At 42.3% G+C, this 18,652-nt stretch overlaps 2 protein-coding genes and 1 long non-coding RNA gene across 4 annotated transcripts in view; 2 read left to right on the top strand and 1 right to left on the bottom strand.

Annotated features, from left to right (window-relative positions):
• The window catches only part of RPL34 (ribosomal protein L34), a 30,127-nt gene extending 27,900 nt beyond the window's left edge, over window positions 1–2,227 (top strand). Inside the window, exons 3-5 of the mRNA XM_083757013.1 lie at window positions 15–114; window positions 1,294–1,397; window positions 2,103–2,227. Coding sequence (XP_083613139.1) covers window positions 15–114; window positions 1,294–1,397; window positions 2,103–2,187 — 289 coding nt within the window. The 3' untranslated portion in view covers window positions 2,188–2,227. The remainder of the gene's footprint in view (window positions 1–14; window positions 115–1,293; window positions 1,398–2,102) is intronic.
• The window catches only part of LOC310852886, a 35,297-nt gene extending 25,286 nt beyond the window's left edge, over window positions 1–10,011 (bottom strand). Inside the window, exons 1-2 of one of the 2 annotated variants that reach the window (XR_014568382.1) lie at window positions 9,228–10,011; window positions 8,684–8,809 (exon numbers count right to left, since the gene is read on the bottom strand). This is a non-coding gene — a long non-coding RNA (uncharacterized lncRNA). Of the gene's footprint in view, window positions 1–8,683; window positions 8,810–9,227 lie in introns of those variants that run through there. The other variant, XR_014568381.1, reaches the window with a different exon arrangement.
• OSTC (oligosaccharyltransferase complex non-catalytic subunit) lies at window positions 8,278–13,936 on the top strand. Its single transcript, XM_083756994.1, has 5 exons — window positions 8,278–8,359; window positions 8,459–8,768; window positions 10,512–10,605; window positions 11,399–11,596; window positions 12,942–13,936. Exons 2-5 carry the CDS (start codon window positions 8,630–8,632, stop codon window positions 12,958–12,960), a joined length of 450 nt encoding a protein of 149 aa, XP_083613120.1. The 5' UTR covers window positions 8,278–8,359; window positions 8,459–8,629; the 3' UTR covers window positions 12,961–13,936.
• Window positions 13,937–18,652: the final 4,716 nt, after the last annotated feature.

Below are 18,652 nucleotides of genomic sequence, written 5' to 3'. Positions count from 1 at the left end.
TTTGGTTGATGCAGATCCCGGACACCAGGCAACAGGATTGTTTATTTGTACACGAAGAAAGTGGGCAAGGCACCGAAGTCTGCATGCGGCGTGTGCCCAGGAAGACTTCGTGGTGTAAGTGTATTCTCTTTTACTTGTGTTGATTGGCATCCTAGATAAAGACAGGAACTCTAGTTCATTGCCCAATTTATATTGGAAAATCTGGTATATGTGGATCTTAGGTAAATCTCTCCCCCCCCCCCAATCTTGCTTGTAAAAATCTATAAAGTGTTGCACAGGAAATTGCTTGTTAATACATTTGTAATTTCATTGTTGGCATGATGCTCAAGCCAGTGCCTAATGCACTGTTGGACTATAACAATGTGGGTCATTTGCTATAGCATCTTAGAGCTGAAACTATAAGTGTGCCCCTTCTATTGTTTGTTTTGCACTTGATCATTATTCATTTGTCATTAATTTCAAGCATTATAGAAAAATCAGTGGTGTCCAGGTAGATCTGAAACAGAAAATACCTCTTCCATCTTAGCTAAAATTAGCTATGTGGAGTTGCCTCTTTCATGTGCCCTCTATTTTCCACAACTAAGTAGCAATTGCTCCCCCCCCCCTTACATTGTGACAAAACAGGAATAGTTTATTTCATGGTAATAACAGTGAACCATTATTACAGAATTGGAAGTGCTTTACTGCTGAAAATAACATGCTAATAAACTGCTGCTGTTTTTAACATAATGGTGTGCATACAGTCTTGTAACAGTACAGAATTGAATTCTGGTGTGGTTTAAGAGGGCAAGTGAACAGGTAGTGAAGAAATGAAAGAGAAATTAATTATTGACTGCATTTAGTGAAGTGAATATCTGAAGAGAATATATTCAATGTTGTTTTAACTAAGACTTTAAAATTGATTTCCTCAACGTCGTGGAAGGTTGCTTAAGGGAAGCACTAAGTAGCAAAGCAATTTTAGTGTAAAAGTACTGTCTTTCAAAAGATTTCCCTGGTTCTTAGAAAAATATATATGTCTGCCATTCAAAAAACAAAGTGCATGTTCTTAGCTGCTTATAATGTCTTAAAGTTATTTAAGAACATAAAAGCCCAGCTGCAACAGACATAAGGCCTATCTAGTCCATCCTGGTCTCAGTCTCCAACCAGATGCTCGTGAAAAGCCTGCAAGCAGGACAAGAGTGCTTCATACTATTATATGCCTATTGTCTCTTCATTTGATTGTCTTTTAACAAGCCTAAGACTGCAAATCATGCAGACTGTGGGTTATACAAATGTATTTTTCACTTCTTACAGGTTCGTGCTGTTCGCCCTAAAGTTCTTATGAGGCTGTCAAAAACAAAGAAGCATGTTAGCAGAGCCTATGGTGGGTCCATGTGTGCTAAATGCGTTCGTGACAGGTAATTTATAAGCATTTTTTTTTTTTAGTTCATGGGTTATAATTTTTAGTTTCAAATATCTGTTTCTTTCTTGTAACTCCTCCTTAGTGGTGGCCCCTTCTTCATGCAGCCACCTCTACCCTGAGCTTAGGCAACTTTAATGGCCTTTAAGCACTGATTAAAATAATATCTGTTGTTGATGCCTGCATGTTAAAGTTGCTGTCTGCCGCCTTGTGACTTGATATGAAAGGCATTGTAGGAATGTCTTTAAAAAATAAATAACTTTGCGACTGTAGAAATCTGGACTGAAATTTGTGCTGTACAAATGGATGATTGTTAAACCCAACCTAACTCATCCCTGCTTGAGATACCAATAAAAGAAGACAAGTATATTTTACAAATTGTGTTGTGGGTTTTATTTTACTAAGTGATTATTGCTTGTTGTCTCAGAATGAAATAGCTTATTTTGACTTCCAGCCATATCAGCTTGTAAGCAATCAGCAGCACAATCTGTTTTGTATTTAACTGTTCACCTGGTCATCATGGGTCACCAGGAATTCCCTCCAGTTGAGTAAGAGGAGACAAAAGAGAAACAGTGCAATCTGTTCCTCCATTACCAGTGTCCTCCGTTTCTGCACTGTAAGGGGACAAGGGACCTAGTGAGCACAGGGCTTGTTTCTGATTTCTCAGATCATGGTAGTAACAAGTGCTTTCTTTTTTCTCTAGAATCAAACGAGCATTCCTTATTGAGGAACAGAAGATTGTTGTCAAGGTGCTAAAGGCCCAAGCACAGAGTCAGAAATCAAAGTGATAATTTGTGTTGTCTCCCTAATAAATGAAGATTTAACTTCCATGTGTAGTGATTTTTTTCCTGGAGAACTTATCAAATATGTTCAGTGTTGAGGTGAACTCTGGAGTTGTAAGGGGTGGGGGCTTTGTGCTGATTACTCTCTTCGGTGTTTTTTTTTTAAAGCATTAAATAAATACCCTAAACAAGTGGCATGGAACAAGGAGCTGAGGATCCACTGGGAGAAACTAGCATGAGCAAGGAAATCATCACACCTTCATGAGGGATTGATTTTGTGACACCGTAAGCCTGGAGTCAACCTTAGACATTTCCTTTGCCATCCATCAAGACCCCATCACTCCCGATTTTTAACTTTTAGTTAAGGATTATTTGTCAGGGGTAGTTGCTTGGCAGCATTTCCTGCGTTTGTGCTGCTTACTACAATTCTAAATGTGCCTCATGGGCCAAAAGCGATGAAAACTACTGATCTTTAGTATGAGTTTTGTTGTTTTTAGCTTACTTCCACTGTGAGAAAGAGGATGTAGTTAGCTTGTATTACAGCAGAACCTGCATAATAATTAAATGTATTTTTTTTGTTTTGTTTAAAATGTACCCTTCTGCCATAAGTGATTTTAAAAGAACTAAATATAGGGCAATATCCAATATCAGTTCTGCTGGTCAGTGAACTACTGTGCAGGCAATGGAGCTTCCTCTTGGTCCGTCCAATTCCCCATGCAATCTCAGAATCTGCTCTGGAAAGTTAAGAACCATCCAAAGCAGATGTTTGGGGCATGGGGTGAGGGAGGAGATTCCTGTTGCACCAGCAGATCTATGCACACAGAGCACAGGATTCATCCCATAATTTATGTGGGATCTTGCAAGGTAAGTTGTTTAGTGCTTACTGTATTTTTTGCACCATAACACTCAATTTTTCCTCCTAGAAAGTAAGGGGAAATGTCTGTGCGTGTTATGAAGGGAATGCCTACGGATTTTCCTCCTCTAAAAACTACCTGCGTGTGATGGTCGGGTGCGTGTTATAGAGCGAAAAATACGGTACCTTTACCTTATAGGCTCTTGGAGCACTTCTGAAAGCAACCAGAGACTTTCTGTGATGCTTGTGAAATATACGAACTAATGGTTATATAAGCTGTTCTTAATTTCCTTTCTGTCTTAGAAAGGAACTATTCAGTAATATCCTTAAAACCTTTGTGAGTTGACTTTTGTATCATCTCTGATTTTCTTGTCAGGAAAAATGAAAAAAGTAAGACAGGTGTCTGCTTAATCTTTGCTGCAAGTATTCGGTTAGACTTAGCTTGTATTAAAAGCTACTGGACAGCACCATAATTAAATGATGTTTTGGAAAGGAGATCTTGCTCCTAATCTTAAATTTTGAGTGTGTAGTATCTTCAGTTCTTAACAATAAGATGAGGTAAAAAACCAAGAAGTAGCTAATTCATTAAATTGCATTTGAGTGAACAACAAAGATGATTTAGAATAATCACTACAATCTGATAAAAAGCCTTGCTAGTGGTAAAAACAATGCAGGCACTAAAACGGTAATATGCCCCCCTGATTAAAAGACAGAGACTGCTGCAATATCAAGGCAGACCAAACTCAAAAAATACATGACGGCTCTCATCTACATAAGCACCATTATGGTGACATCTATAATGCAATGAGGTACCAGATTACGTTTTTTAAAGACCTGCTCATAGAAGTCTTAAAATGACACAGCATAAATGAATGGATGAAAAACATTTGCACATAGTTTAAGATGATTTACCATCAAGTTTAGAAGTCTAAATATAACATTTGTTAATTTTTGTTTGAAAGTAATTTCCATAGATTTCAATAGGCATTAACTCCTATATTTGACTAGGGTTGCAGCCTTAGTTTTCCTATGAACAAGCTCAGTGAATATCACAATTTTTGGAAAGAGCATGTGGTGCTAAAACACTTTTCTCCCTCAGGTGGAATTATCTCAGCTTTGTTTACCAGCTTTCTGAAAAGGCAAAACTCATACTTCTTAGTGAATGTAGACTCATTTAAATGTCCATTAATATTTTCCCTTTGAATCTAACAATGGCCCGGCACATGTGGAAGTGCCAACTTCAGCTGTTTTTTCCAGCATGGTCAGTGCCTGGGAGCAACCAGTCTAGCTGGGGAAAATACACTGGGAATGGATGTTTCAGCACTAGCAAAAGTGTATATGAACATAGTTGCCCAACGACAGGAGTTGAGGTTGCTTCCAGGAGGTTTCTTGTGCAAGGGAAAGGGTTAAAATCTGGCAAATGCTTGTTTATTCTAACTCCTGAATCTTAATTCATTTAGATGATGAAAGTTTAATTGGCTTCAGTAGAATTTTTTTAATAAACGTTGCGTGATTTTCGGAGACAGGAGAAGCTTAATGTTTAATGAAAAAGCCCTAATTTTGTTTTGAATTTATTAAGAACATCGGGAGAAGAGGCGTCTGATGCTGCAGGGCATGCTAAAAGTAAACTACCTCAGTTTGTGAGTTGCATGTTAAAGTAGTTTAAGCAGAACCTTTCCTGTTAATTCTAATGAGAAAGGGAAAACACTGGTTTTTAAAAGAGGAAATGGCTCTAAACTGACCCAGGAAAGCATAACTGTTGAATGTGTTGGAAAGAGGCAGCCTTTTAAACAGCTGGTGTCATCCACCACTCTTTTCTGTATATAAACAGAACAATTCAACATTTGATGGGTTGAGACAGCCACCTAGCTAAATCTAAATAGCAGAATGCACCAAATCCTCTTTTTTCAGTAGTTTAAAACTTTATATTAGTATACTAACTCCTTAGCTTATTGAAAATCTTGAGGGTGATGGAAATAATGATTTGAGTATAAAATATACCTGACAATTTCTTGAAGTTTGTACTGTACTTCCAAAATACTATTTAATCACTCTTGGGGGCGGGGGGCAAGCTGTAGCTCTCGTGTTGGACAATAGTTACCATTATCACAGTTATGGTGGCTGGGGTTGGGAGTGTAGTTAACAGCTGGAGGACCACCAGTTAGCCACTAATGGTTTGGTGTTGTACTTACTCTTCAGGCTATTCCCCTCTACCGAGTCTGCTTTTTTAAAAAAATCAAGTGTAACTCATTAACCTTAATTTCAATCTTGAAAACTGCATCTTTAATTATGAAGTTCCACATGTATATTGATTATGTACATTCTGGCAAAGACATAGATGCTTTGACAAGCTGAGCAACAAAGAAGATTCAAGTTAGAGAGAGCGGGCTTGTTCTTAGAGAGCAACTCTGCCATGCTGTGGCTACTCTTATCAACTGCAATTACTATCACTAATCTTGTCATCTGGTTATGTCTATGAAGATTAGTATTTTTAAAAGAATCAACTTTTGATAGAAACAAGAAGTCAAAGCAGGTACTCATGCACAGAAAGTCACAGAATTATAATGCCCCCCATATAAATATCATTAATGTGTTTTAAATCCAAGCTGCAGGTGAAATGTTAAGCACAAACTATAAAGGTTATCAAACCCAAGAAGTCTTGTTCAACACCCACAGATTATTCTAGGCAAAATTACACGACACTTTCCTGTTCCCTCCACTACCCGACCATTCTACTGGTGTACCAACTGCACCCTTTCTTAGAGAGTTTGCCCAAAGTTATTCATGCTCTAGTAACATTATTGACTTTAATGTGCTGTATTTGGGACTGTCTTTAAAAACCAGTATGAAGGGAGTTTCACTAACTGTCAATATGCTTCACTGCTCAATTCTTAGTTCTGATCTTGACCTTTGAAATCCTTAGCTCGGAATTCTACTGCCTTGTTCTGCTCTAAGGTGAATAAATAGTGAAGGATAACTGAGCAGCAAGTGGATGAAATTGGAAGTTTTTCCAGGGCAGGGCGTTCTTGAACCATGAGCTTCATTTAGGCTTCATGTGTCTGTAAAAATACAGCTAAAAACCATACAGCATTTAGTGCAGCACATTCCAGTTCCTGCAAAAGGCAGAAAAATCATTAAGTTTTCCACCAAGATCCTCAGCCTTTTCAAGTGGTTTGACAGAGAAAAAAATATGGAAACCACTGTTCCCAGGACAACCTTTGCCAACCAAATGTCTGGCAATTATTTGGGAATACAACTCCCAGTGTCGCTGCCCGTTAGCTACACTGACTGAGACCTATGGGAGTTGTAGATTTTTAAAAAATGTGTAGAAGAGGCCTAGATCAGCAAAGCCTTTTCGAGAGATAACACCATATTAGGCCCCATCAGCACTGTACATTTAAAGCAGCATCATGCATATTATTATTATTATTATTAGAATTTATATACCACCCTATATCCAGAGGTCTCATGGCGGTTCACATAAAAAGATCACATTATATAAAATAAAAATAAAAGCAATAACCCAAAAAAGGAGCCACATTTTAAAAGTCATATTAAGCAGTCATGGTTTTTTCCAAAGAATTCAGGGGATTGTACAGTGGTGCCTCGCAAGACGAAATTAATTCGTTCCGCAAGTTTTTTCATCTTGCGAGTTTTTTGTCTTGCGAAGCACGGTTTCCCATAGGAATGCATTGAAAATCAATCAACGCGTTCCTATGGAAACCGCCTTCAGACCAGGTCCGGGGACAGTCTGTCCCCCGACCTCTTCTGAAGGCTGGGGGGGGGACAAGGGCTTTTCTTCCCACCCCCAGCATTTTAAAAAACCCCGGGACAGCAGAGGACTTCTCCGCTGTCCGGGGCGATCTTAAAATGCTGGCGGGTGGCAGCGCTGCCGCCCGCCAGCATTTTAAAATCGCCCTGGGACAGCGGACTTCTCCGCTGTCCCGGGACGATTTTAAAGCCCCCGGGAAGGCAGGCGGGGTAGCAAAGACTTTCGCCCCCCGCTAGCCTTCAGAAGAGGTCCAGGACCTCTTCTGAAGGCCGGCGGGGGGCGAAAGTCTTTGCTCCCCCCCGCCTGCCTTCAAAAGCCGTCCGGGATAGCGGGAAGCGCTTCCCTGCTATCCCGGACCGCTTTTAAAATGCTGGCGGTGGGGAGCAAAGCCTTTCGGCCCCCACCGGCCTTCCTGGACCTCTTCTGAAGGCCGGAGGGGGGGGGAAGGCTTTGCTCCCCACCGCCAGCATTTAAAAGAGGTCCCCGGAGATTTCCCTATGGGCTTTCTTCTTGCAAAGCAAGCCCATAGGGAAATTCGTCTTGCGAAGCAACTTGCAAACGGAAAACCCTTTCGTCTTGCGGGTTTTCCGTCTTGCGAGGCATTCGTCTTGTGGGGCACCACTGTAGTTTGTTAAGGGTGCTGAGAATTGGTAGGAGACCCCACTCAGAGAAGTACAATTTCAGAGCTCCCTGTCAAGACAGATAGATCATTAAACCACTCTGCAAATTGTAGCTCTTTGAGGGGAATAGAGGTCTTTTTGTTGTTGTTTAGTCGTTTAACCGTGTCCGACTAAACGCAACCCCATGGACCAGAGCAGGCCAGGCACTCCTGTCTTCCACTGTCCCACCATCTCGTTCTCTGTCTCCTTGTGCCCTCCATCTTTCCCAACATCAGGGTCTTTTCCAGGGAGTCTTCTCATGAGGTGGCCAAAGTATTGGAGCCTCAGCTTCAGGATCTGTCCTTCCAGTGAGCACTCAGGGCTGATTTCCTTAAGAATGGATAGGTTTGATCTTCTTGCAGTCCATGGGACTCTCAAGAGTCTCCTCCAACACCATAATTCAAAAGCATCAATTCTTCGGTGATCAGCCTTCTTTATGGTCCAGCTCTCACTTCCATACATCACTAATGGGAAAACCATAGTTTTTTAACACCCTTAAAAAACTACAGTTCCCAGGATTGTTTGGGGGAATTTCTGATTGTTTAATGCAATATGATACTGTCACTGCAGATAGCTCCTTAGTCGGTCGCAGGAAAAGAAAAAGTATTGTGCCCTCTTTAAGATTAAGCGGAGCTTCCTTCTAATAAATCCTGCACAAAATAGTAAGATAGAGGGTGTGACGTAGCAGATGGCACCTTCTACTTGGAATGTGGGCGCGGCTTATTTGAGGGGGCGTGGCTTGTGCGCGCCCTGGCAGGGCCACGTCTACCCGTTTAGAAAGCCACGTTGAGCGTCGCCAGGACTTGACAGATCAGTATCCTCTCCCAGTCGCTCCTTACCGCACGCCGCGGGAGGGTAAAAACAATATTAATAACGCGCCGCGTTCAAATTCAGGTTTCTCCAAATTTATTCGTTTTGCGTTTCGTTTAAGCCACACGTTGATATTTTCCTTCCCCTTTCTCCTGAGACGTGTTTGTCGTGTTTCCCTTGCAGGACCCAGCTAGTTACCGCCTCAGCTTTCGTTATCGTACGGACGGTGGCCTCGACGAGCCGATCGATTCCGTAAGGGCGCATGCGCGGAGTTAAGCTGCCGTTGGGAGACGAGGGCAGTTCGTGGCCTGAGGAGACGGGACGGGCGAGCCGCCTCCGCCGCTGAGAGTCGACATGGAGACGCTCTACCGGGTTCCGTTCGCGGTGCTGGAGTGCCCCAACATCAAGCTGAAGAAACCGAGCTGGGTGCACATGCCCTCGGCCATGACGGTCTACGCGCTGGTGGTGGTCTCGTACTTCCTCATCACGGGAGGTAATTCCCTTGGGAACGACGGGAGGCTCTGCGCGGTGGGCCTTCAGACGCGCACAAAAATACACGATAATGCACACGCGCACAAAAATACACGCAAATGCCCACACGCAGCTCATTCCTGCCTCCTCGGTTGCCCCATATTCATATATAGAATTTTCAGCTTTATGCCTCTCAATTCATTTACAGGTCTGAAGAAGTGTGCATGCACACGAAAGCTCATACCAAGAACTGACTTAGTTGGTCTTTAAGGTGCTACTGGAATTCATTTACAGTCATTTTAACATTTCAAAACTCGACTCCCTTCTCCCCCCTCTTTTTGCGGTTCCTTAAATTGATTTTTAAAAATATTTTCTTCATATCCGAATTTATCTTAATTTGTTCATTCATTTATCTGCTTTAAAGATAAACTGTTATGAAAACTGCGGGTTATTATTACAATAATCCCGCCAGTGTTCTTACCTGTTTACAATCTGTTTGTAAATATTCAATAAACCATTTTCGTTCTTCCTCCGTTGCCCCTTATTCTAGTTGTAATCTTCCATTTAGGAGTGAAAAAAGACAAAAATGGGTGGGGGAAAGGCATGAAAAGCGAATGGGTCTCTCGCCAGGCTTCCCATTCGCCTGCCAGGGTGGTCCTGAGTTGTGCCTTGCTACGGAAGGGGTGTTTCTGTATTAATGTTTTTAGGAAAACCCTAGAGACACTAGCAAATGAAAGTGACCCGGGGACGGGTGCAGAACTCTACTGTTCCATTTCATTCATTTCTTTTGTTATTTGTTTATGCCCTGAAGCCTTTTCCCTCTAAGGAGTTTGAGGTGGCATGTGTAGGTAATATCCCCTTTCCTTCCTGAAGAATCCCTGCAACAAACCACTTCCCTGCCCCTCTTCATTGAATCCCCACAACAACGCCATAAGGTAGCTAAGACTGAGAGGCACAGTGACTGGCCCACTGGATCACCTGATGAGCTTTAGGGCTAAGCAGGGATTCGGACCCTGGCCTCCCAAGTCCTAGTTTGACACTGTCCACTACAGCACCATTGGCTGGCATATTTTAAAGTTTCTAAAGACACACCCCAGCCGAGCATTGCAGGAGGTTGAACCTGATGATCTTTGGACTCCCAACATGATCCTATGAAAGCACTAGGCTGATGTGTGGGGTGGTGGTCTGGGCAGTGCCGGCTGGAGAGGGGGATTTGAGGGCCCATTCTAAGTAGGAGACTGGCTCTTGGTGACAAGAGTGGTTGTTGCAAGTAAGGCTTTTTTTAAAAAAAGGATAAAAGACGGCTAAGTCCAGTCAAAGGTGGCTTTGGGGCAAGGGAGCCAGTGTTTGTCCACAGACAGCTTTCTGGGTCATGTGGCCAGCATGACTAAACCGCTTCTGGTGCAATGGAATACCATGACGGAAACCAGAGCGCACAGAAATGCCGTTTACCTTCCTGCTGCAGCAGTACCTATTTATCTACTTGCACTGGTGTGCTATCAAACTGCTAGGTTGGCAGGAGCTGGGACAGAGCAATGGGAGAGCCCTCCTCATTCTCCCTGAAACTTGTGATATGGCAATAGTAGCTGTGTACTCTACTGCACACTTTTGTATATCTAAAACTAAATGCAGCCCACCAAATTTTTCACATGAAAAAAAGACCTTAAATCATGAACTTCTGACTTTCTACCTTTAGGCTTAGGGAAGGTGGTGTACATGTGTGTTCTTTCAAACTAAATTTACATTTTTTTCTCTCTTTCTGTAGGAATCATTTATGATGTGATTGTAGAACCTCCCAGTGTTGGCTCAATGACAGATGAACATGGACATCAGAGGCCTGTGGCCTTCTTGGCGTACAGGTAGAAAACATACTTGATACTAGCAAAATGTATTTCTCTAAAGATTACTATGGAGTATTTTGACAGTGAACTACTGTTTACATGGTGAGCTGGTTGTTGGAACATGGTGATCAAAGCTCATTGTAACTTTACCAAGCTACAAAAATGAATAGAAACACTAACATCATTTTAAATGAAGTTGTTTAACTTAGTAGACAGTCCTCCTGCTCTCTGGAACAGAGTCTTAGCTGAACTGAGTTAATAGTCATTCATATGGTTTAAACTACTGTCAAGGATGGAAACTAATTGTCAGAGAATACACACCATGTGTAGCTACAATGAGTTGTAGGGCCATCCTGTTTGGGGACTAGGGATCTAAAGCAACAAGAAGTATCATGGCAAAGGGAAAACCAGTAATAAGTGCCTGACATATTCTGAGGAAAAATCAGGCTCTGTGCGTGTTGATAGTTATAGCTGAAGGAATAGCCAGATGTTTGATGGGATTGCTTCTCAATAAATTATAGAGCTCTGGGTATGGTAGCTATCTGCACTGCTTTTGGAAACTTCTCATCTTTGTTTAATAGCATCAAGTCTCTAATGGTTTCAAAGAGGAAGCAGGTTTTCCTGTAATGTGACACTGATCATTTATTTTATTTTCTACCTTCCACTGTATCATGATGACTGTTTTTCTTGTGTGTGAGAGTAGAATATATGCATGCACCTAAGTTTGTGAATTTTACACAATGTGACAGGTTAGCCAGATAATCCGTAGCACTGCTGTTCAAACTAAAATATTTCCTTGTCTTGTATGCAGAGTAAATGGACAGTACATTATGGAAGGGCTCGCTTCCAGCTTCCTCTTCACAATGGGAGGCCTTGGCTTTATAATATTGGACCGTTCTAATGCACCAAATATCCCAAAGCTGAACAGATTTCTGCTGCTTTTTATTGGATTTGTCAGTGTCCTGTTGAGTTTCTTTATGGCCAGAGTATTCATGAGGATGAAATTACCGTAAGTAAATTGTTTCTCCTATGATTTTCCGACCTCCACTTTTAATCTTTATCACAATCTAAAGATGAAATAAGTACTAAGGGGAAAATAAAGGTATTGCAAGGACTTTTCTCATGTTTTTAAAACGTTGTTTGGAGCAGTGTGAATTACACCACAGGTTTTTTTTCAATAGACAAGCAAATGTCCACTCTAGAGGAGTAATCATAATATTGAAAGATGCCAGGCCATGAAATCAGAATTATTATTTTTTTAAAAAAACTGACTACAGTGTCTGAGATGAGGGAATCAATACTATTTATGTGGAAAGCTATATAAGTACTGCTGTAAAAAGCATTTCACAAACACCTAATATTGTTTAGAGTAATCCTGCAAGTGAGATCAGTTTTATCCGCAGTTTGAGGGAGATTGAGGCAGAGTCTTTGTGGCTAGCTTTAAAGTCCAGAAGGAAACCAAGAATGATTGAAGGAACATTTATCTAGGAATATACAACAATTTATTGTATATAAAGCCAGTGTGGTGCAGTGGTTAAGAGCGGCAGTCACATAATCTGGGGAACCGGGTTCGTGTCTCCGCTCCTCCACATGCAGCTGCTGGGTGACCTTGGGCCAGTCACACTTCTGTGAAGTCTCTCAGCCCCACTCACCTCACAGAGTGTTTGTTGTGGGGGAGGAAGGGAAAGGAGGTTGTTAGCCGCTTTGAGACTCCTGAAGGGGAGTGAAAGGCGGGATATCAAATCCAAACTCTTCTTCTTCTTCTTCTATTGTATATGTAGATCATGTCACTAACCATGACTTCCAGCAATGTAAACCTGAAGCAAGCACATGAGAGTACAATAATTAAATATGACCCATAGATGGTTTCCTACACAGAAGTATTTGGTGTGTAGGGTGGCTTCCTATACTTATGTAGTGATTCTTTTATTTTATAAAAGATGCTCACATTAGTGTTTTAAGCCCTAAAGCACTCCCACCCCAAATATATGAAAGACTGCCTCCTTTCTTGTCCTGAGTGTTAAGATCAGCAGAGGAGGCCCTCTTGGTAGTTCCACCCCTCTCAGAAACTCCAGGTGGTGATGGCCCAGGAGAGGGCATTCTCTGTGGCAGCCCCTAAGTTGTGAAACACCCTGTCCACTTCATTATACAGTTTTCAGTGAATGCCTTTGACACCTGAAATGTATAGTTTAAGAACCCACGCTATTTTTGGTGATTGTAGATTTTGCAATTGTGTGTAATCGCAACTGTTTTTAATGTTGTATTTTAAATTGTAACCTACCCTGATGAAGAGCAAACAATCAGTAATATATTCCTCCCTCCCTCTCTGTTCAAATCTTCCCTTTGTCCTCTAGGGGCTACTTAATGGGTTAGTGCCTTATTTTGGAGTGTCGCAAAGCAGAAATTGGATTTTCTTCTCTTCGTGAAGAGGAATGAATAGCAAAAATTCCACAGCCCCACCCCTCCTGTCCAGAGAGGCAAGAAAAAGAGAAAGAACTAAGGAAAGGGCTGCTTTCTCCTTTTCTTCTTGTATAAAGAGCAACACTTGTTACAGGTGGTTAGTTTATTAACAGATTTGTGTCTATTTTTATGACTGTTAAAAAATACTTTGAAGTGTTAACTAGGCCTAAGTGTATTGAACCATAAACATAAAACCTTTGTCCTTCAGTTCTGTTCCCATCTGCACCCCTAAGGCCAAAAGTAATACTTTTATTCATGTACCACCATGGCTTGTTATTGCTCCTTTTGAGAGAATGGGGGTGGGGGTTAGAGGAATATAAACTGATCATTTTCATGATTGCAAATTGACAGAAGTATTTGCCAGTGGTACTTGACTGCCATATACCACCTGTCCCTGATACAGCAGCCTGCGATGGCAGAAAGAAAACGTTGTGCCTGTCTCTGGGTTAGGCAGTGCAAGCTGACAGAGCTTATCACATGTTGAGAAGCTGTGAGATGTCAAAGAGTTGTAGGGTTGTGGAGGCTCCAGTTGAGCTTCTGCTTCCTTAACCCCACCCTTGCCTAACAGGTGGTTGGTGTTGGAAAACATTTTGCATAGTGTGCATGAGGGGCAGGGGCTGCTCTTGTGTAACTTTGGATATTGGGTACAGACTTCCACTTTCCACACCAGGCTCCTGCAGCAGAGTTCACCTGCTTTGCACATAGGAGTATCTTCTCAGTTGGGGTGTGTGTTCTATCAGAGCAGTGTCTCGGGCAATGTTTACTTTGATATTCATTCTAACGCAGCAAGAGAATACATGTGTGAAGGAAAAATCCATTATTGTGTGAATGTAGTTCTTCCTCTTCATAAAAGATAAGAAAGACATATTAAACATCTTTTTCTACTAAATTACTTTGTGTTTAATACAGAGTTCATATATTGGAGCATTTTTGGCATTCAGACTAAGTTGATTACTGCTTCGTAACATCTCCGCCTGGCGGCCAGTATTATTTTTGTTTTACAGATGGGGAGAATGTTTGAACGGCTCTTTGCTGTTACAGACTGGTCATGTAGACTTGGAATTTTTCACTTCAGGAGGCCCAATAGCTTTAATTTATTCTGAGTTATGATACTACTGGGTAGTGTAAGACTTTTTCGTCCCATCAAGCTTTGCTGTCTGTCCTCTTGTCCCTCATTTTTTTTAATGAAAGTGACAGACTATAGACTTAACAGTGCATATTTTATTTTATTTCTATTCTGCCCTATACCCAAAGGTCTCAGGGCGGTTCACATAAAGGATCACATACATAAAATCAAAATACAAAAAACAACCCAATTAAAAAAAACCCTAAAAAGAGCCAGCATTTTTAAAAGGGTATAGGATGTAGATCAGGTCAGACAAAGGCCTGGTTAGAAAGGAACATTTTTGCCTGGCGCCTAAAGATGTATAGTGAAGGTGCCAGGCGAACTTCCCTGGGAAGAGCATTCCACAAACACGGGACCACCACAGAGAAGACCTGTTCTCGTGTTGTCACCCTCCTGACCTCTTGAGAAGGAGGCACACGAAGAAGGGCCTCAGAAGATGATCTCAGGGTCCGGGTAGGTTCATATGGGAAGAGGTGGTCCTTGAGGTATTGTGGTCCTGAGCCGTTTGAGGCTTTATACGTCAAAGCCAGCACTTTGAATTGGGCCTGTAAACTAATTGGTAGCCAGTGCAGTTGGACCAGGATCGGTGTAATATGCTCAAATCGTCTTGCTCCGGTGAGCACCCTGGCTGCTGAATTCTGCACCAGCTGAAATTTCTGAACTGTCTTCAGTGGCAGCCCTACGTATAACTTATATGACACCTGATCCCCATCAAATGCCTCTTCTGAACAGCAATATGCATTAGTGACTGTAGAACCCCTTTTAGGTACACCAGAAAACCTGCTAACAGAGGGGATGTAATACTGTTGCTGTATTTTGAATGCCACAAATACAGATACTGTACAGTATATCAAAGAAAGCAATTAAGTAGGTATTACATTGTTTTGCCAGCAGGTGGCACTGCTTGCATGGATTTTGTGTACTGAAGTGAAACCTAATGAGATTTAATAATAGGATTTACTTATACCATTCTGAGATAAAATGAGATGAGAAAACTAGGGAAAAGTTAGGTTTTTATCAGACTTCACTGTAATCAGTTTTCCTTTGGAATTTCTTGTGGCAGCAGTTCTGTTTACAATCTCTTCCTCTTGCTCTACTTTCCCTTCTACCCTCCCTTCAGTTTATTTTTAATTTGGAATCTGTGTTCCTCTTTCCTCGGTCATCTGCACATGGGCTCATATGATTCACCCTAGAAACAAAATATCTGGCTACATCTTAACAACAATATTTACTGGGAATGTAATAAAGACACTATTGTTGCTAAGCTATTATTTCCTGGTCCTGCCTGTAAAAATGTCCCTGAACCACTAAATATGCGGAACAGTCTTAAGTTTCTTAGAACTGCAATTGTTTTGCTGAATAGTTACCTAATCTTTTGCAGACATGGAAAATGAATGCTACCCACATGATAGCAAATACAGGCAAAGTCTCATAATAGTAAATTCATAAACAGAAATGAGGGAGGACATAATCAGCCAAGTGCTGCTTCCAACTGCAGCTAATGGAAATGATTGGTAGATTATGCAGATACAGCTGTGCCGATGGAACCTAAGTGTCAATGTACATGTTTGATCAATGTTGCCCCAATACATGGTAAGGTCTAAATATGCCCATATTTCTGGCCTGCCTATGACCATGTCATGACCCCAGAACTGGGCTTCCTATCTATAGCTCCATCTACAGAGCATGAGAATCCTAACCATGAGCTCCATCTTTGGCAAAAAGATTCCTGTATTGCAAGGGGTTGGACCAGATGGCTCTTGTGATCCCTCCCAGCTCTGTGATCTTCAGATAATGAGGCTGGGGGTTTCAAGTGGGCAAGGGAATTGTCCTTGGGATCCGAATCACTTGTGCAAGAGGATCTTATTGTTCCATTACCTGTCCAGCATGAAAAGGCCATGTTGTTCACTTCTGACTCCAGCTCAGAAGCCCTAGTAGAACCATGGTCCCCTCCCCCAGGCATAGGCAAACTGCAGGCCTCCAGAAGTTTCGGACTACAATTCCCATCATCCCTGACCACTGGTCCTGTTAGCCAAGGATGATGGGAATTGTAGTCCCAAACATCTGGAGGGCCATAGTTTGCCTATGCCTGCCCTACCCACTCCATTGGAATTTATTACTCCTAAAGCAGTCTGGACCCCTTTAAATGCAAAGGCTGCTCTCATGGAATGTGGAGCCAGCTGCTGAGATAGAGCTGTACCTGCTGTATTATTATTATTATTATTATTATTATTATTATTATTATTATATTTGTTAGTCACTGTATCTTGCCCAAAACAACTCAAAGCAATTTAACAACCAACCAAACAAATAGGCTGAGTCTCAAGATGGCTGTTGCGGTCTGCTGTAACGGAATCTCCAGCCTAAATCCTGCATGGAGCTGTCCAGGGTGCCGCCTTGTTTCCATGTTGCTGAAGCTGTTGCTTAAAACAGAACATACCGTATTTTTCGCTCAATAACACGCACCCGACCATAACACGAATGTAGTTTTTAGAGGAGGAAAACAAGAAAAAAAATATTCTACACGAAACAGTGGATGTATGATTTTTGTGGTTCATGCTGTGGTCACAGACATGTGATCTGATGGTGAGTTTGGGGTAGCCCAATGCAAAAATCCTGAGGATCCATGTGGATCCATGTTTGTAACCACGTTTTTGCACCACTGCGGCCCCAGGCAACAGTGGGTGCGTGATTTTTTTGGTGCAAACTGTAGCCATGGACATGCTATGTGATCTGATGGTGAATTTGGGGTGACCCAGTGCAAAAATCCTGAGGATCCATGTGGATCTGTGCTTTGCTTTAAGTGGGGAGTTTTAAGTGGGGAGGGAAGGAAAAGCACTCAAAGGACAAGGAGCACACGTGGAGCAAGCTCTGCTTCTTTCCCTCCTCCCCCCCCCCCTTAGCAAGCTGGAGGGACAGAGAGCCTGCTTGCTTTAAAGGAGCCTGTCCGGTAGGCTCCTTTAAAGCAAGCAGGTTGCTTCTCTCATTCCTCCCCCCCGCCCTCAGCGAGCTGAAAATCTTTCCTGCTATTTCCAGCAAAGTGGGAGGAGATACAGAGAGCCTGCTTGCTTTAAAGGAGCCAACCGGGCAGGAGCCGTGTAAGCGGCTCCCCTCCCGCTTTGCTCCTTTAAAGAAGCAGGCACTCTGTCCCTCTCTCCTCCCCATTCAGCGGCTCTTCTCCCGCTGGAAACCACAAAGGAGAGAAGCATTCGCTCCGTAACACGCACAGACATTTCCCCTTACTTTCTAGGAGGAAAAAAATGCGTGTAATGGAGCGAAAACTACGGTACTCAGCTAAGAAGTTGCTGTGCAAAAAACAAATTCTGAGTGGCATATGACATGTTTAACAAGTGACATATGTGGATCCCCGAATCCAGTGTTTGGATTTCTCATCCCATGGCCCAACATGCTCCTTTGCTGTTTCAGCTGCTGTGCCCACAAGTGGACAATGCAGATCTAGCTGTTGCCCTGCTCCCTGGGGCTGATGGGAATTGTAGCCCAAAAACATCTAGAGGGCACCTGGTTGGCTAAGGCTGATTTGCACCTTGGTGACTTCCAAGTTGGACTACTGCAGGCACAGGCAAACTTGGTCCTTCTGTTGTTTTGGGACTACAACTCCCATCATCCCTAGCTAACAGGACCAGTGGTCAGGGATGGTGGGAACTGTAGTCTCAAAACATCTGGAGGGCCGAGTTTGCCTATGCCAGGACTACTGTAACATATTGTGTGTGGAACTGCTCTTGAATGTGGCTGCAGAATGCTGCCACTTACCAGTTGGCAGACTTGAGTCAACACTCTCATATAATGCTTGTCATGAGAAAACTCTTTGGCTGCCAGTTTGTTTTGGGCTCAGTTCAAGGTCTGTTAAAGCCTTAAACAGTCTAGAATCGCTTCCTGTAAAAACTCCTGCATCACTTGAGAGCCACTGAACTGGGCCCCGTGAAAGTGTCATATGGTCAGGTTGACTTCTACAAGAAGCAGGGCTTTTCCTGCTGCAACCCTTGATACATGGAGGTGATTCCTCCCTATTGTCTTTTTGGATGCAAATTAAAACCTTCATTTTTCAGTCCACCTTTGAAGTTGCTGGTTCTGATATACTGTATTTGTTACAGCCTGTTTTTAGTTGGTCTTCTTCTTTGGTGATCACTCATAGCTGAGTAAGATTATCTTCCATGAACACGGTCTTAACAGTAAGTTTGTAAGTGACTCTGGGGGGCAATTCTGGATCCACACATACTTCCACAGTGGGGACATAGGTTTCCGGGCAGGAATTGATCACGATGAAGGTTTGCCAAACTGCCTTCCTCAAAGTCATGAGGACTTCGTGCTTCTTCAAAGTCATGACACCTTTGCTATTGATTTATGAGATTTTAAGTGTGGCACACTGCTTTGAATGCTTTATCCAAAAGTGATAGAAATGAATGCACTAATTCCGTGCTAAAAGGGAATCTGAACATAATGTGTTTGTGTTTGGTTCTG

This window comes from Podarcis gaigeae (genome assembly GCF_964106915.1).
Source record: "Podarcis gaigeae genome assembly, chromosome: 9".
NCBI classification, from domain to species: Eukaryota; Metazoa; Chordata; class Lepidosauria; order Squamata; family Lacertidae; genus Podarcis; species Podarcis gaigeae.
This window is presented reverse-complemented; position numbering and strand designations above follow the sequence as displayed.

Bases quoted from the DNA above. Each gene is read 5' to 3' on its own strand.
- OSTC (XM_083756994.1), top strand. From the start codon at position 8,630: ATGGAGACGCTCTACCGGGTTCCGTTCGCGGTGCTGGAGTGCCCCAAC. The intron at 8,769-10,511 runs GTAATTCCCTTG...CTCTTTCTGTAG, and splicing joins GTACTTCCTCATCACGGGAG to GAATCATTTATGATGTGATT. The intron at 10,606-11,398 runs GTAGAAAACATA...TCTTGTATGCAG, and splicing joins GTGGCCTTCTTGGCGTACAG to AGTAAATGGACAGTACATTA.